Raw genomic sequence first — 16,461 nt, 5'->3', positions numbered from 1 at the left:
AATGACTTACTGTCAGTTATACTATTAACTATTATGATTAACGTAATGCAATAACTCAGTTAAAACTTATTCTTAAACTACAAAACTTTACTATAATTCATATGTTTCATATGTCTAAACTTTAATTTTTATATGATCTAGTGATTGGACTTTAATACTATGCTATATCCTATTAAGCTAATACCTCATCATTAATTCTTTATAAATCGTAGAGTAATTATTATATTTGAATAATGTAGCAAAAGGAAACAAAACAGCAAGCATAAATTACGCAACTATGAGTGTATATGTATATATTTTATCCTAACAAGTCTACTCTAAAAATCAAATAGTAGCTGTCACACTCTTGAACAAGGAAATGCAGGGCTGCCAAGATGGCGGCCATGGGCTGAAGCAGACAGAGTTTCAGTAATTAACGACAAAAGAAAATGTTCTGCCTGGCTAGGGGCAGGGCAACAAAACTATTTAGTTTCTAATTTTAGCCCTAGGGGAAACAGCTTTAGGGAACAAGAGCTGACTACCCAGTCTACCAGGAAATAGAAGTTAAAAAATATCTAGAAAGAAGTAAAACTTAGAAAGACAGAGAGAAATAATTCTGCTATGCACCTTCCATCAGGTGTATTGAGATTTACTTATAAGTTTTACTGCCATGTATGCACACTGGTCACTAATCACACGCCAATATTATAGGTATAACTGATATCCTATGTCAGAGGCGATCTTCCAGATGGGCCTTTACAGGCCTCAGCCATGTAGCTATAGATGTTGGCTCCCAACAGAGGGCACTCACCTTGTAGTGTTCTAGGAACCCTTTGGCATCAGTGTGCCAGCTAGCATTGTTGTGAGAGTCTGTTTGGCTTCAATAAATTTTTTTTTATAGATTCTTTCAACATGTTTGCCCATTTCATGATGGATGATTTATGAGCACACCTGCCCATACCTCGTTGTGTGTTCAGCAGGTTTTGACCAAAAATGGCATGACCCCTGTGCCCCACCCTCCCCATTTACTCCATCTTGCCCCGAGTGACTTTTTTTGTTTGTTTTCCAATGAAAAAAGTCCTCAAATGGACAAGCTAAAAAACTGTTTTGAGCAGTGGAAAAAGCGTCTTGACAGGTGTATTGCATCAAATGGAGAGTACCTTGAAAGTGACTGAAGTATAAACATGTAAGAATAAATACACAATTTTTTATAAATAAATTCTGGGTTTGGGTCCCCCATCATATATTCAGGTAGTAATCTCTGTCCCAGTCTCCTTGTATGCCAGATTAGATAACCGTACTTGGTGCTTTAGGTTGTTGGGAGACCAAGTGACAATTCATATAAGGGGTTAGCTCAGTGCTGGCACTCAGTAACCCTTCAGTGACTATTGACAATTATTACTATTATGATAGCAACTGTCATAACTGTTAAAGAGCTTTTAACATTGATTTCATTGGCTCAGTCTGATCTTTCTTCATCTTATTTATTTATTTTTTATTTTTTTGAGTTGGAGTCTCACTCTGTCACCCAGACTGGAGTGCGGTGGCCAGGCCTTGACCTGCTGGGCTCTGGAGATCCTTCCGCCTCAGCCTTCCAAGTAGCTGGAACTACAGGCGTGCGATACCACGCCCGGCTGATTTTTTGATGTATTGTAGAGATGAGGTCTCGCCAAGTTGCCCAGGCGGGTCTCGAACCCGTGGGCTCAGGCAATCCACTCACCTCAGCCTCCCAAAGGCATCTTATTTAAATTGATGTTATTGCTCATTGCAACAATGTGTTTCTAGGCTCAGTGTCAAGTGATCTTGAGGTCCTGAATTAGCTAACCAAAGTGAACAACGATAGCATAATTTTGCAGAACTTATTACCATCTTGTGTAGTCTACCTTTACTTAGAAGCAGCAGTTAGATAGCCTCCATAGAACTTGCATATGAGTATGGGGTAAAACACAAATTATCTAAAAAGCAGGACACAGTCACTTACATTTTAAATGAAGATTCATTTTGGTTTTGATTCACATTGGCTTGAAAATATTTGCTAACGTAATTGGTATAGACAGTTTTAGATTTTTTTTTTTCCCCCAGACCATCAGCCAGGAGAAGGTTTAGATTTTGACTTATAAGAACATAGCTTTAGCAGTTTGTTCTGTGTCTTGGGTCTCTAGAGGTTTTCTATGGCTTTTGGCACCTTAGCAGTTTATCCCCATGTAAATTCCTGAGTATTTAATTGTGTCTCCTCCTCTGTGTAGGATTTATCCTACTACTGTTGTTTGGAATTGAAAGGCAAAGAGGAAGAAATACTACAGGCGCTCTCCCAGATGTGTAGCATTGACACAGGTAAACGCTTCAAAGCTGAGTCCTATTTTAGTCTTCATGTTTTTACTTATTTCATAAGTAAGTGTCTACTGCAAGCATTTTGGAATTTAAACATATATAAAAATGTATGAAGCACTTCTTGTTCCCAATGACTATGTTAATTTAAGAAAAGTAGGGGTGACTTTTAAATCATGTCTAACATTATCAAGTGTAAAGTGAGAGATATATGTTTCTGGTGGCATGAACTTGGGTAGAAAGAAACTTGAAACTCTCACTAAATCATTCATTTAATAAATAATTATTGAGCTTATTGTGTGCCAGGCTTTGATCTAAGCAGTGCTCAGAACTACAACTTTACCCCTCATGGAGACAGACAGTAACAAATACTGTGGCTATCAGGAGATGGGACGCCAGTCTCAACACCTGGAATCATGGAAGTTTGTGTTTGTTTATGTAAGGATTGACGTTTGCAGCAGTTCACTGCTTGTCTGGAAAGCGTCAAGGGAGGCTCGTGCTCTACCGGGCGAATAAATATCCCAGGGAACTGCTTGGCCCTGTCACGTTCATCTGGAAGTCCCAGAGGACCCCTGGGGATACTCTTGGGATCAGACAGTTGTGGATCTGGCTGCATCCGACTCTTAAACAGGTATAATCCTACAATTACTTCCCTGTCATTCTGTGACTGCATTCTTATTACTGTTGGAAGGCAGTGCTGTAGGAATTTAAGTAGTATGAAAGTTTGCTTGATGCTTAGGTATTTGAATATGGGGTCAGTTGTATGAATAGTGAATGAAGCAAATTAAAAAAATTTATTTATTTAAAAATATTTACTCAACAAAATGTGACTATTTAAGATATACAATGTGATATTTGATATATGTATACATTGTGTAATGATTACCACAATAAAATTAATTAACATATCCATCACTACCCATGCACTATGTTAGATCCTCAGAACTTGGTCATCTAATAAATGAAGCAGATCTTGACCTCTCATTTTTTAGTAAATCATGAGCAGAAGTAGAGATGAAAGCCAGCCTTAGGCTACTGATTTGAAATGTGAATTTGGACTAATGCTTCCACCCTGCCTGAATTGGCTCATTTGTGTTTAAGTGCTTGTTAGAGCCTGTTTGATAATGAGAAGCTGTTTTGAGTAATTCTGATGACTTTCTACACTGCATTTAGCTTAGCTTCCCTTCTTTAACATACTCACTGCTTTTTAAAAAAAATTTGGTCAGCGTGATAATGTTGTTTTGTAATATTTGACATTTAGTTATTTTTTTGTTTAAAATGGCATACACTTTTCAGAAGAACCAAAAAAGCTTTTTGATGGTGATCAGTTTAATTTAGGAAGGGATAAAGATGTGAATTTTTTTTTTTTTTTTTTTTTTGAGTTGGAGTCTCACTCTGTCGCCCAGACTGGAGTACAGTGGCCACTCACCTGCTGGGCTCCGGCGATCCTTCTGCCTCAGCCTTCCAAGTAGCCGGAATTACAGGCATGCACTACCACGCCCGGCTGATTTTTTTTTTTTTTTGTAGAGATGAGGTCTTGCTGCCCAGGCGGGTCTCGAACCCGCGGGCTCAGGCAATCCACTCACATCAGCCTCCCAAAGGCGCGGGATTACAGGCTGAGCCACTGAGCCCAGCTCAAAATGTGAATTTTTAAAAGTATAAATAAACCGGCTGGGTGCAGTAGCTCAAGCCTATAATCCCAGCACTCTGGGAGGCCGAGGCTAGAGGATTGCCTGAGCCCAGGGGTTCACGACCAGCCTAGGCAACTTGGTGAGACCTTGTCTCTACAATAAATACAAAATTACCCGGGTGTGGTAGTGCGTGTCTGTAGTTCCATCTACTTGGAAGGCTGAGGTGAAAGGATCCCCTGAGCATAGCAAGTCAATGCTGGGGCGGCCGTGAGTGTGCCACTGCACTCCAACCTGGGCAATGGAGTGAGACTCCAACTTAAAAAACCAAAAACAAAAAAAACAACTAAACTTGTAATAATATCTTTAATTTCAAAACCTAAAAGTAAATGTTTATATTTTTAGGATATCTTAGAGGAACTGAAAGCAGTGTGCCAGTGTACAGATCCCTTCAAATCAGCTATCTGCATCCCTGACTCACTTCTGGTGTCATCCCAAGAAAAAAGCCAAACCGAACTGCCTGATGAGAAAATTGGCAAGAAAAGAAAAAGGAAAGATGATGGAGAAAATGCTAAACCAATTAAAAAAGTTATTGGTGATGGAACTAGAGACCCATGTCTACCATATTCTTGGATTTCTCCAGCCACAGGCATCATAATCAAGTATGGGCCGAACTTGCTATGAACCTACTGGGCATTTTCAGTAGAGACTGGCTTCATTTCTGTCAGTGGCACAGACGATGTATGTAAGGGAAGTTTCCATCATACAGTCTTTTTTCTTTTTCAGTGATTTGACAATGGAGATGAACAGGTTCCGCCTGATTGGTCCACTTTCCACCTCCATCCTAACGGAGGCGCTGAAAACTGCTTCTGTCCACACTGTAAGAGTAAATGTGAATGTAATGCTGTTTTCTAATCATGTTTTTCTTGACAAATTTGCAAAACCTAATATATAATTTGGTAATACTTTGGGCTGTGGCTTTTAAACATTTTAAACATCCCGGCTTATGCTTATTATCAAAGATTTTATCTTTCATTTCTATTAGAGGACTACATCTAAGTGGATATGATCAGAAGCTGACTGTTCTTACTTAAATACAGACTGTTCTTGCAGCTTTAAGTCTTGTAGAAGGGTCTTAGCTTCTGCTTCATGGGTAGGGCGTCCCTAAAATTCCTGTAATTGTGTGCCAGTTTTTGTGTGTTTGTGCTTGTTTTCTGGGGCTAGTTTTAGGGATATGTGATCCCCTAAAATGTTTAGGAGTGATGTGTCTAATTCAGCATTTCCAGTAGAACTTTCTGTGAGGATGGTGTTCCTTTGTGCTATCTAAAATGATGACCACTAGCCACATGTGACAGTTGAGCACTTGAAATGTGGCTAGAGTGACTGAATTTGTACCTTTATTTAATTTTTTTTTTGAGACAGGTTTCACTCTATTACTCAGGCTGGAATGCAGTGGTGTGATCCCGCTCACTGTAGCCTTGACCTCCTGGGCTCAAATGATCCTCCCACCTTAGCCTCCCAAGTAGCTGGCACATGCCAACGTGTCCAACTAATTTTTATTTTTATTTATTTATTTATTTTTGAGTCAGAGTCTTCCTGTGTCGCCCAAGCTGGAGTGCAGTAGCATACTCAGGGGATCAGGCAATCTTTCCTCCTCAGCCTTCCAGGTGGCTGGAACCACAGGTGTGTGCCACCATGCCTGGCTAATTTTTTGATTTATTGTAGAGATGAGGTCTCGCCAAGTTGCCCAGGCTGGTCTTGAATCTCTGGGCTCAGACAATCCTCTCACCTTGGCTTCTCAAAGTGCTGGAATTACAGGTGTGAGCCACAGCACCTGGCAATCCAACTAATTAAAATAATTTTGTTTGTAGTGATGAGGTTTCACTATGTTGTCCAGGCTGGTCTCAAACTCCTAGACTCAAGCGATTCTCCTGCTTTGGCCTCCCAAAGTGCTGGAATTACAAGCATGAGCCACCGTGCCTGGTCCTTTATTTAATTTAAATTAGCTAAAAATTAAATATGAATAGCTTTTTTGGGTAGTGGCTGCTGTGTTGGACAGTGCAGGCCCAGAGTGCAGAGACTAGGTTAGGAATTTGACACTGGCTTCAGAGACTGTTTTTCTGTCTTAGTGCAGTTCATTTTCCAGTACCTGTGCTTCTCACTGATTTGACATGGTCAAATATGATGACAGAACTGAGCAGATCCTGAGCTTTTAGAAGAAAGATGTCTTAAAAAACAGAAGCCACTTCTTTCCATCTTTGTTTCCTCCACTGTGGTCTCAACTGCTGTTGTCTCTTGCCTGGACCATGGAGGAGCTTCTTACCCTTCCTCTACAGTTCCCCTTTTCAGTAGCAGATTGATCTCATAACATTTATTCACACCCTGTTGTTTCCTGATGAAAAGTTTTTGAATAGCTTCTCATGGCATTTAAGATAAAATCCAAAGCCCTGAAGGTGACCTGTGAAATCTCACGTCTTCTTGCCTCTGAGGACTCATCTCCTCACCTTCTGCACATGAGCCACACTGGTGTGCTCTCAGGCGACCATGTCAGTTTCCGCCTCCCTCAGAGCCTTCACACCTTCTTTTTTTTCCACCAGCTGAACATTCCTCCTCCACCATCCTTTGCTTATCTGAATCTTCCTCACTCTTCAGGTTACAGTTTACATCATTCAGTCTATCCCATTTCCCTCTAGAATCCTTTCCTGATTCCCCAAGGTAAATTACATCCTTCTTGTTTTCAGACAATCTTATATATTTCCTCAGTGTATGGATTTGTATACTTATGTAATGTCTGTCTGTGGCTCTCGTTAGACTGTGAGCTTCATGAGGGCAGGAGAGGGTTGGTCTTGTTCTTTACTCTTTTCCCAGTGCTTAGCACACTGCCTGACATAGAGAATGTGCCCCATGGGAGCTAAAAAGTTGGGAAGCAAATGTCTGAACCTAGGAAGTTTGGTTCCAGAACCATAGTACTAATTACTGTATTAAATATAGTGGCAACTGGTTTTCCCCATAACACATTCATTCCCACACACGGAGGAAAAAAGGGGTGGGGGCTGATACCACAATCATAACAAAATTATTAAGAGAGATTCATTATTTGTCTGGTGAACTGGAGTTGCTATCTTGCAGGGGGAAGAGGACACAGAGAAGATACCTCACTGCTGGTGGAGTGAAGCCTGTAAGAATCCTGATAGCGTTTCCCTTCATCACAGACAACAAGCCATTTTTGAATTGTTGGGAGGTATACTGAGGGCATGCTGGGTTGTATTGGGGAGGAAAGGAGTGGGGGGGAGGAGGTTAAAAGAGCCCTTTCTTTTTTTTTCATCTGGGGTCTCACTCTGTGGCCTAGGCTTGAGTGCAGTGGCATGATCACGATGATCACAGCTCATGGCAGCCTCGACCTCCTGGGCTCAGGTGATTCTTCCACCTCAGCCTTCTGAGTTGCTGAGACTACAGGCACATGCCACCATGCCTGGCTAATTCTTTTTTTTTTTAGAATTAAGATTTTGCTGTGTTGCCCAAATCTTCCCACGTTGGCCCCCCAAAGTGCTGAAATTATAGGTGTGGGCCACTGAGGCTGGCCTGCTGCTGTTTGTTATGATACAGCAAGAGAAGCCAGTAAGAGAGGTTCCAGGATTCAATGAATACGTGTTATATTCATGTCTGGTTATAAAACAACAAACAAGATGTTCATATTCTAAATAACTGGCAGTCTGATATTATGGCTGAATACATATGCAAGGTACTGCCCCAAGATCTATGTTTCCCTACACATGACTGCATTTGTGTTCAGAGCTGCCAGCTTAGCACTGATAGAAGCATGTGTGCTTATGTCATAAAATAACCTTTTTTATGTCAAGGTTTTTTGCAAGAAATTTCACTTTTTTGTAAATGTTAATTCTCTAAAAGTATCAATGGGAAAAAAGGGAGTACATGTTTTTGAATAATTAGCCCAAGAAGAAAGTTTCATTAGAAAATTGGAAAGATTTAGCCAGACATGGTGCCTCACACCTATAGTCCCAGAAGTTTGGGAGACTGAGTTAGGAGGATAACTTAAGTCTAGGAGTTTGAGGCTGCAATGAATTACGGATATCAAAAAAAATTTTTTTTTAATCTGAAGAATTTGACAGTATAAGCAAATATATATGTATTATGAATGACTTTCTATGAACTTCTTTTTAAAATTTTTGTTCTTTTTGTTGTTTTTAAAGGAATAGCATCACCAGCAGAAATTCCGGCAGGTACTATTCTGGGACTGACAGTTGGGGATCCTCGAATAAATCTGCCTCAAAAGAAGTTCAAAGCTCTGACCAATCCAGAAAAATGCCAAGGTAAAGTTCTTGAAACACGCCAGGTTTTCCTTTTGATGTTGAGCAGTCCTGTCTAGTGAGAAGAGTTCCGTCTCTGACACTTCTATAGTAATGTCATCTGTAAACAACTAGTCTTTACCGGCCTGCTTTATAAGATGATTACAATCAAACGAGATAGTATGTGTCAAAGTATCTTTCAACTAAAACATGTAGCCTGATGCTTATGTTCATTTTGTTTTCTGAGTGTCTAGGTTTAGTCTCTGGTAAAACCTGTCTCTCTGCCAACTATGTTCTCTAAAATGCCTGGCATTTTAGAATTTTAATTGTGAGGAAGGGATCTGCACCCGAAGCTGGTCTTGTGCTCAGTGGAAGCCTCTGTCTAACCATGCAGATGATCCAGGTTCGAATCCTGGCAAGGCCATCCCAGGTGCTGGAGTCTAAGGTGTCTTGGTTTAGACTGAGTAGAGTTGCCTGAGAAAGCTGATTGACTGGAGTGGTGTAGGATGGTGGACAAAAATTGAAGTCTGATCTGGGATTTGCAGCAATTGTGGTAATGTCTCGTTCGTTATAGTTACTGTCATTTAAACACGATTAATTGGAAGAATAATTAAAATTAACTTGTGAATTTTTGGAGGAAAAAAATACAGATTTGTGTCATTACAAATTTAGAATTTTTTTGACCTCTTCACATGTAGTTAGATAACTTATTAAGAGGGTAATAAATTGCTCTGTCAGAACTTCACATGAAAGGTGGATTGGATGAGTGAGGAGTTTGAAGATATATGGGTAAGTTAGTTAATTACGGAGCCTAAGACTTTAATCAACAAGTTACTGCCTCTTTTCTTTTTGAATGCCTATATGGTCTGGTGCAACATAATAGTTGCAGTGTTTATTACACTTAAGTGTTGAGCATTGTAATCACCTTAAAGATATACTTAAGCTCTATTTAGTTTCTCTTGCTACCTGAAATTCTTTTTTGGAATGAGGCAGTTCTATATTAAATCCTTTCTGAGACTTTTATGTTAATATGAATCAGTGCAAGGAAAATTAAAGTCTATCTTGAAAAACATGATTTAATTTCTGCCATAACAGGTTACCGTCTTGTTAGTCATTGTTGTGGTAGTTTATTAAAATGTGTTTTAAGTAATTTCTTTCTTTTTTATTTTTGAGGAGGAATCTCACTATGTCACCCAGGCTGGAGAGCAGTGGCTTGATCATAACTCACGGCAGCCTCGGTCCCCTGGTCTCAGGCGTTCCTTCCACCTCAGCCTCCCAAGTAGCTAGGACTATAGGGGCACAACACTGCACCCAGCTAATTTTTTGATTTTTTTAGAGACAAGGTCTTGCTATATTGCTCAGGCTGGTCTTGAACTCCTGGGCTCAAGTGATCCTCCTACCTCGGCCTCCCAAGTGCTGGAATTATGGCTGTGAGCCACTGCACCTGGCCTTATTTTAAGTAATTTCCTTGAAGGAGTATTTTATCTGGTATGTGAGCTACAGGAAGAAATAAACTTTTTAAGGAATTAGTATTGTATCAATATTATTAACAAATGTAACATCTCATCCAGGAAGACTCAATTCAAAACTAAGGTTAGAAATATTCTTTGATGGTCTAGGTCAGTTCATAAAAGATTTCTTTGCTTCTCTAAGTAAAACTCATTAAGAAAGTTTTAATTTAACTTTGGGTGATCCTTAAATACATTTAAGAAAGGAGAAAGCAAGCCATTTCCTTCCATCTTTGTCAAAATTCTAGAGTTATAATCAGTTAAAGGGCTTTTATCTGGGTAGGAAACGGTGAATGTTTTATGTGAGTCTTGGGGGAAGGACTCAGAATCACATTCAGACTTGACAGTCAATCTAGGCACACTAATGTACACACTGACTCAGCTGGCCTTATCCTTTTTCTCTCCCTAGCGAAGGGAAGATTATTAACCTCAAAGAGCCTTCCCCTTTGCCTTCAGACAGACTCTACCTTGAGGAGTTTTTTGCTTGTTTTTCTTTTAGAGATGGGGTCTTGCTGTGTCACCCAGGATGCAGTGCAGTGGCTTGATCATAACTCACTGCAGCTTTGACCTCCTGGGCTTAAGCCATCTTCCTGCCACAGCCTCCCCAATAGCTGGGGTTACAGGCATGCACTATCACTCCCGGCTAATCTACTTTGTTTTAGATAGACTTATTTTTTAATGCAATTTAGGTTTAAGGCAAATTTGAGCATAAAGTACAGGGTTCCTGTGTACCTTCTGTCCCTTCACATGCACAGTGTCCACACACTCGATGTCCCTACCAGTGTAGTACATTAGTTACAATCCATGAACCTGCACTGACACATCATTATCACCTAAAGGCTGTAGTTTGCATTAAGGTTGACTTTGGTGTTGTACAGTTCATGGATTTTGACAAATGTATGATGACATGTATTCACCATAATAGTATCATACAGAGTAGATTCACTGTCCTAAAAATCCTCTGTGTCCTGTATGTTCATTCTTCTCCCCAACCCCTGGCAACCACTGATCTTTTTACTGTCTCCATAGTTTTACCTTTTCCAGGTTGTCACACAGTTGGAATCAAACAGTATGTAGCCTTTTCGAATTGGCTTCTTTCACTTCGTAATATGCGTTTTAAGTTTCCTCCATGTCTTTTCATGGCTCAATAGCACATTTCTTCTTAGTGCTGAATAATATTCTGTCGTCTGGACGCACTATCTACTTTGTTTTATTAATTCTTATTTTTTAGAATATTTGCAGATGAGGTAGTGCTTTCCTGTGCCTTCACACTCTAAGTATCAGCCATCTCTTTTGTCTGCAGCTCAGTCTGAATGAAATCCCAACTCTTTCATGCACATCTGTGGCAGCGCTTCTCAGGAAAGCACCCTGGGTAGGCCGAGGCTGTTGGGATTGGAGCTTGTCTGCTCCGAGACAGGCTGCAAGAGCTTGCACAGCACACGGCGCTGTTACTTGAGAATCTGTTGACTGTTATCTCCATGAGGAAGAGTTATGTACAGAAGCAGTCACGGCTTTTAAGTAGCTTTCAGCTCAGATCTTTTCATCAACATAATTTTCTGTAATTTTCTCTAACGTTGTTTTCCCCCCAAAATCTGTTACGCTGTGGCCCAGTCGCTTCCAACTTATTTTTTTCCCCAGCCATCAGGCCCACGCAGGTATGTGCCTTGGAGTAATGTTTCTGTATTGGCATTTTAGAACCATAGCCCAAACTCATGAATTGTCTAGCTTTTTAAAAAAAAATTCTTCAGTCCAATAAAATAAGATCTGAAATCATTTTTTTTCCTAGTGTTTAAACTGCATTTGTAAGTTACTTCTGTCAATATAGGTATTTATCATTGAAGAAAATGCCTTCCCCTTTCCACTAGAATACTTTCTAGCATGTGTGGTGTGTTTAAAGAGTTGAAACACTATGTTTCACAGAAAATATTATTTTAAAGAGATGAACAAATATGTTCTATAGAAAGGCATAAATAGTTCAATATCAGAGACTTGTAATATGGGGCAGAAGAAGATGATATCTGTTGGTTCATCACCATTGAGTCAGGGATGATATACAGAACCCTGAAGCCAGTAGTTAAAATATGTCTTGTGCTTTTAATATGGCATATTATTATTATTATTACTGTTTCAGAGACAGGGCTTGCTATGTTGGTTGAACTTCTGAGCTCAAGCAATCCTCTTGTTTCAGCCTCCTGAGTAGCTGGGACTACGGGCTTGTACCACTGTGCCTGGTTTCATATACCATATTATTGAGAAATTGTTTGCCTCTGCAGTAACTTCTACAGTTTGATTATCTTAAATGTGGAATTAGGCAGTTATTTAGAGGCAATTTAATATTGTGGTGTTTGCATATTATACTTGAAAGCTATCAAAGAGAACAGTTTAGGAACCTTTGCTATTTCATAGATTATGAAACCAACGATAAGAATAACTTAATTTCTTGCCAAGTAAACTCTTCTGAATAAGTTAAGTAAATACCTGTAAAATATTTTCTTGTAGCAGGTCTATTGCCAGCATTTAGGGTTCGACTTCACTGGTCTGAAGGATGTGATTTGAAGGCTGTTTCTTTTCCCTCTTAGATAAGGAGAGCATTAGACAGCTGCTCCTGGAGGGCGTGCCTGTGGAGTGTGCACATAGCTTTATCTGGAACCAGGATATCTGTAAGAGTGTCACAGAGAATAAAATCTCGGACCAGGTAACTCATAGTGTAAGGATTCTCGGTCAAGTCATGAATGGCAGGTTGCATTCATCATTTTAGAGACTATAAAAAGTTATTTCATTGTCTGTAGACTCCCAGACTTCCTTTTATTTTCAGACAACTTGTCGATCCCTTACTCATGATATATACTATGATTTTTTTCTGTTCTAAGAATAAGAGAAGGATCTTATCTATTATCTAAGGATAAGAATCTAAGAATAAGCATACATACTATGGTTTTTTTTCTGTTCTTAGAGATAAAGTAAGAATAATCTCTTAAAAAAAGTTAATACAAAGACTTATTCTTGCAATGATGATCTCATGGTTTAAGTATGTTTTTCTTTTCTTTTCTTTTTTTTTTTCTTCTCTCAAATGTTCTGTCTTTGATTTCACTGTGGTTGAGCACCCACCAGGGCTAGGCATTGTATTAGATGCTGGGATGGATGACTAGGGTATGGTCGAAGAAGTACAGGGCCCTAAAGAAGCCTGTGGAAGGCGTCCTGAGCCCAGACCAGGGGAGTGAGGCTGGCCCCCTGGATGGATGGCTGGTATTTGAGGTAGGAGTCAGGATTAACCAGACTTCTTAGGGGCAGGGTCAAGGCTGCAGTGGAGAAAAGACTGCAACAAGTGAGAACAGCAAGTGCAGGGGCCCAGACTAAAAACAAAATGACATGTTCATGAGTCTCCAAGTAGATCAGGAGCTTGGAGTTGAGGTAGGGGCAAGAGATGAAACTGAAGAGGTAAATAGGGACCAGGGCATAGAAGACCTGGAGGCATTTTAAGGAGCTGGACTGGAGGCATGAGGCACCATTGGAAGTTTTAAGGCAGGAGTGACATGATGAGATTCCATGCTGGCAGCAAGCAGTATGGAGGGTGGATTAGACTGGGGGTGTGGGTGGGGAGTGGGAGAGCTGGAGAGAGCACTGTGAGTGGCATGGCCTCAAAAAGACCCTTGAGATAATCCTGGTGTGACATGGTGGGGCCTGAAGGGTGGCAGTGTGGCTGCAGGGGCGGGGATGGGGTTTAACACATATTCCTGGAAGGGGAAATTGACAAGACTGGTGGTTGATTGGGAGATGGGAGGTCATCAGCGGGGAGGCGTGAGATTAGCTCCTCCCTTTCTGGCTTGGGTTTAGGATCTCTGCCAAAAGAGAGCCAGAACCATGTCTCCCCTTGCTCATTGCCACGTTCCCGGGTTCTAGAAAAGCACATAAGAGGTAGTTAGTAAATGTTTGAAAGGACTGAAGTGTGAGTCATGGCATTGCTCAGCTGGGTGGGGAATGCAAGAGGAGAGCAGGTACAGTGGAAAGATGATGAGCTCTGTCCTGGGTAAGCCAAGTTTATCCCCAGGCTGTGGGACTTCTCAGGAGTGAAGGCCTAGGATACGGTTTCAATTCCAGGAGGAAAAGCCAGGGCTAAAGGGATACATATTTTGGAATTACCAATACAGAGAAGGTAGCAGAGACTTGAGCAAAGGTAAAAAAGAAGAATCAGGACTTGGACATGGCTTGAAGAACATCCGAGGGTAGCAGTTAGACTACAGCATGGAGGTGGTCCCTTGTCTAGTTTTTCTAAATTGAGTGGGTAAGTTTTCTAAATTGAGTAAATTTTCTAAATGACCTACCTTTTAATTTCTTTTTACAGCTCCAAGAAAAGTCTGAAAGGATGTTGTTACTCCCTACATTTCCCCTTATAGTAATTTATAGCATTTTCTATTTTAAATCTAAAGACTTGATGAAAAATTTTCTCAAGAGTCAGAGTATTTTTTCCAGTTGCCCATCCCTGAAAAGTTGTCACTCATTTGTACCTTATATTACTTCATTACAACACATCTTTTTTAAAATTTATTTTTATTTTGTTTGTTTATTTATTTATTTGGGATAGGGTCTTTCTAGGTTGCCTAGGCTGATCTCGAACTCCTGGGCTCAAGCAATCCTCCTGCCTTGGTTTCCCAAAGTGCTAGGATTTTAGGCATTAGCCATTGTGCCTGGCCAGTAAATATTAATCAAAATAAATGTAGGGACAGAGAATCAAATGTAAGATTAATCTTGATATGAGAGATCAGCAGAATGATATATATCATTTTATAACTTTGAATCATCTAGTATATTCTAGCCCAATTTTAACAAACTTTAGATAATTTGGCATTTTCTACCAAAACACTACCATAGAGGACAATCTTTATTTATAGGAAGAGTACCTTATACTTAAAATGGCTGACATTTATTTATGAAAGTTATCTCTGACCTTTTTAAAAGAACAGTTACCTTCCTAAAACTGTTTATAGGGAGACCTGGTAGAATCTCCCAGAAGACTAGGGTTGTTTGTCTTGAATTATTTTTTTCCACTTTAGGATTTAAACCGGATGAGAAGTGAATTGCTGGTGCCTGGGTCACAGCTTATTTTAGGTCCCCATGAATCCAAGATACCTGTGCTTTTGATTCAGCAGCCAGGAAAAGTGACTGGTGAAGACCGACGGGGCTGGGGAAGTGGCTGGGATGTCCTACTCCCAAAGGGCTGGGGCATGGCTTTCTGGATTCCATTTGTAAGTTACCTTTTGATTCTGACTAACAGTTGCAACACTGCATACATTCCTAACTGCATACATTCCTAATACAAAATGAGAGCTGAAAATGTCCCAGACTTTATGTACAACTTAGACACCGGGTGGTATATTTCTGTGCTTTAGAGCTGTAATCCTGGATATAAGCTACTTCATGCATACTGTCCCTGAGGCCAGGTTCTCATGATAAGACCTATGCTGACATATTGTGAATTGTTGAGGTTTTTTTAAAGTGGCCTGATTTTTGAATAGTGGTAACAAAATGATGAAGTTTTTGACTTGACAATTTGTCATAGTTTAAAAGCAAAAGCCTTAACTTTTACAGAAGTATAAAATACATTTTTTTGCTTCTAAAATGTTGATTATAATCCTATACTTCTGTATACCAACTGCAGCTACAAATTTGATTAAAATCTAATTTTTTTAAAATGGTTATTTTAAATATTACTTTGATGCTAGAGAGTGTAAAAGGCGGGCTACCCTGTCATGCTGGTAATTAATTTTTAGCCTCTGTAGTACAAGGGGCATTCAATTAATCATTTGAGAGTGGGAATTTTAAAAAATAAATCTACTTAATTTTTTAAATTATGAAATATTTCAAGCATAAAGAAAAGTCTATATATTGACATAATCAGTGCCTATGTACTTTACCTACCATCCAGCTTAAGAAATAAAACATTACAGATTCATTGGAAGTACCTTGTGTACCATACATTCTCCAGTCTCATTTTGTTTTTTCCTTCTAAAATAATCCCTGTTCTGATTTTGATGTTTCTCACTACCATGAATATTTTATAGCTTTATTAAGTGTGTTTGTATCCCACAATAAAATTACTGTATTTGGCATGTTTTTAGACTGTGTACCTAATTGTATATGTGCTTTTGCAGCTTGCTATAGCCACTGGGCATTGAGATTTTTCCATGTAAACTGATGAAGTTTAAATCAAACTTTTACTGTTGCATGGTCACCCGCTGTATATGTTTACCCATTCTTTTGATGTGCATTTAGGTTGTTTCTCATTATTCTCACATGAACAATCAGGCAATTCCACTTCAAGTTGGGAAACTGACTGTGTCTTTTGACATTTCTTATAGATCTATCGAGGTGCAAGAGTTGGGGGATTAAAAGAGACTGTAGTACATTCTCAGTATAAAAGGTCACCCAACATCCCAGGCGATTTTCCAGACTGCCCCGCTGGGATTCTGTTTGCTGAAGAACAAGCTAAGAATCTTCTTGAAAAGTACAAAAGGTAAGAAACCGGCTTCTTGAGTTTGATAATGTTTTAGGAAGAGAAGAAAGGCCTGTTCATATTGGCCAACAATGTTTGCGATAGCTTTGGTAAGTTTTATTCTATAATGTGGAGTTTTGTAGACTTTTCCTTGAGTTCAGCATTGCTGAGAAGTAATTAAGATATTACTTAAGTCAGGAGGTTGTCTTTTATCTATCTGG

General features: G+C 39.6%; 1 protein-coding gene across 1 annotated transcript in view; it reads left to right on the top strand.

The window, feature by feature from the left end:
• Positions 1-16,461, top strand: part of POP1 (POP1 homolog, ribonuclease P/MRP subunit) — a 40,534-nt gene that overhangs the window by 15,210 nt on the left and 8,863 nt on the right. Inside the window, exons 6-14 of the mRNA XM_008057656.1 lie at positions 2,226-2,313; positions 2,751-2,938; positions 4,341-4,597; positions 4,722-4,815; positions 7,065-7,176; positions 8,147-8,266; positions 12,330-12,445; positions 14,802-14,993; positions 16,107-16,261. Of these exons, the coding sequence (XP_008055847.1) occupies positions 2,226-2,313; positions 2,751-2,938; positions 4,341-4,597; positions 4,722-4,815; positions 7,065-7,176; positions 8,147-8,266; positions 12,330-12,445; positions 14,802-14,993; positions 16,107-16,261 (1,322 nt within the window). The remainder of the gene's footprint in view (positions 1-2,225; positions 2,314-2,750; positions 2,939-4,340; positions 4,598-4,721; positions 4,816-7,064; positions 7,177-8,146; positions 8,267-12,329; positions 12,446-14,801; positions 14,994-16,106; positions 16,262-16,461) is intronic.

The sequence above is a fragment of the Carlito syrichta genome, unplaced genomic scaffold (assembly GCF_000164805.1).
Source record: "Carlito syrichta isolate Samal-C Ts95f unplaced genomic scaffold, Tarsius_syrichta-2.0.1 Scaffold303102, whole genome shotgun sequence".
Lineage (NCBI taxonomy): Eukaryota > Metazoa > Chordata > Mammalia > Primates > Tarsiidae > Carlito > Carlito syrichta.
The sequence above is the reverse complement of the archived record's forward strand: the minus strand, read 5'-3'. Positions and strand labels throughout refer to the sequence as shown.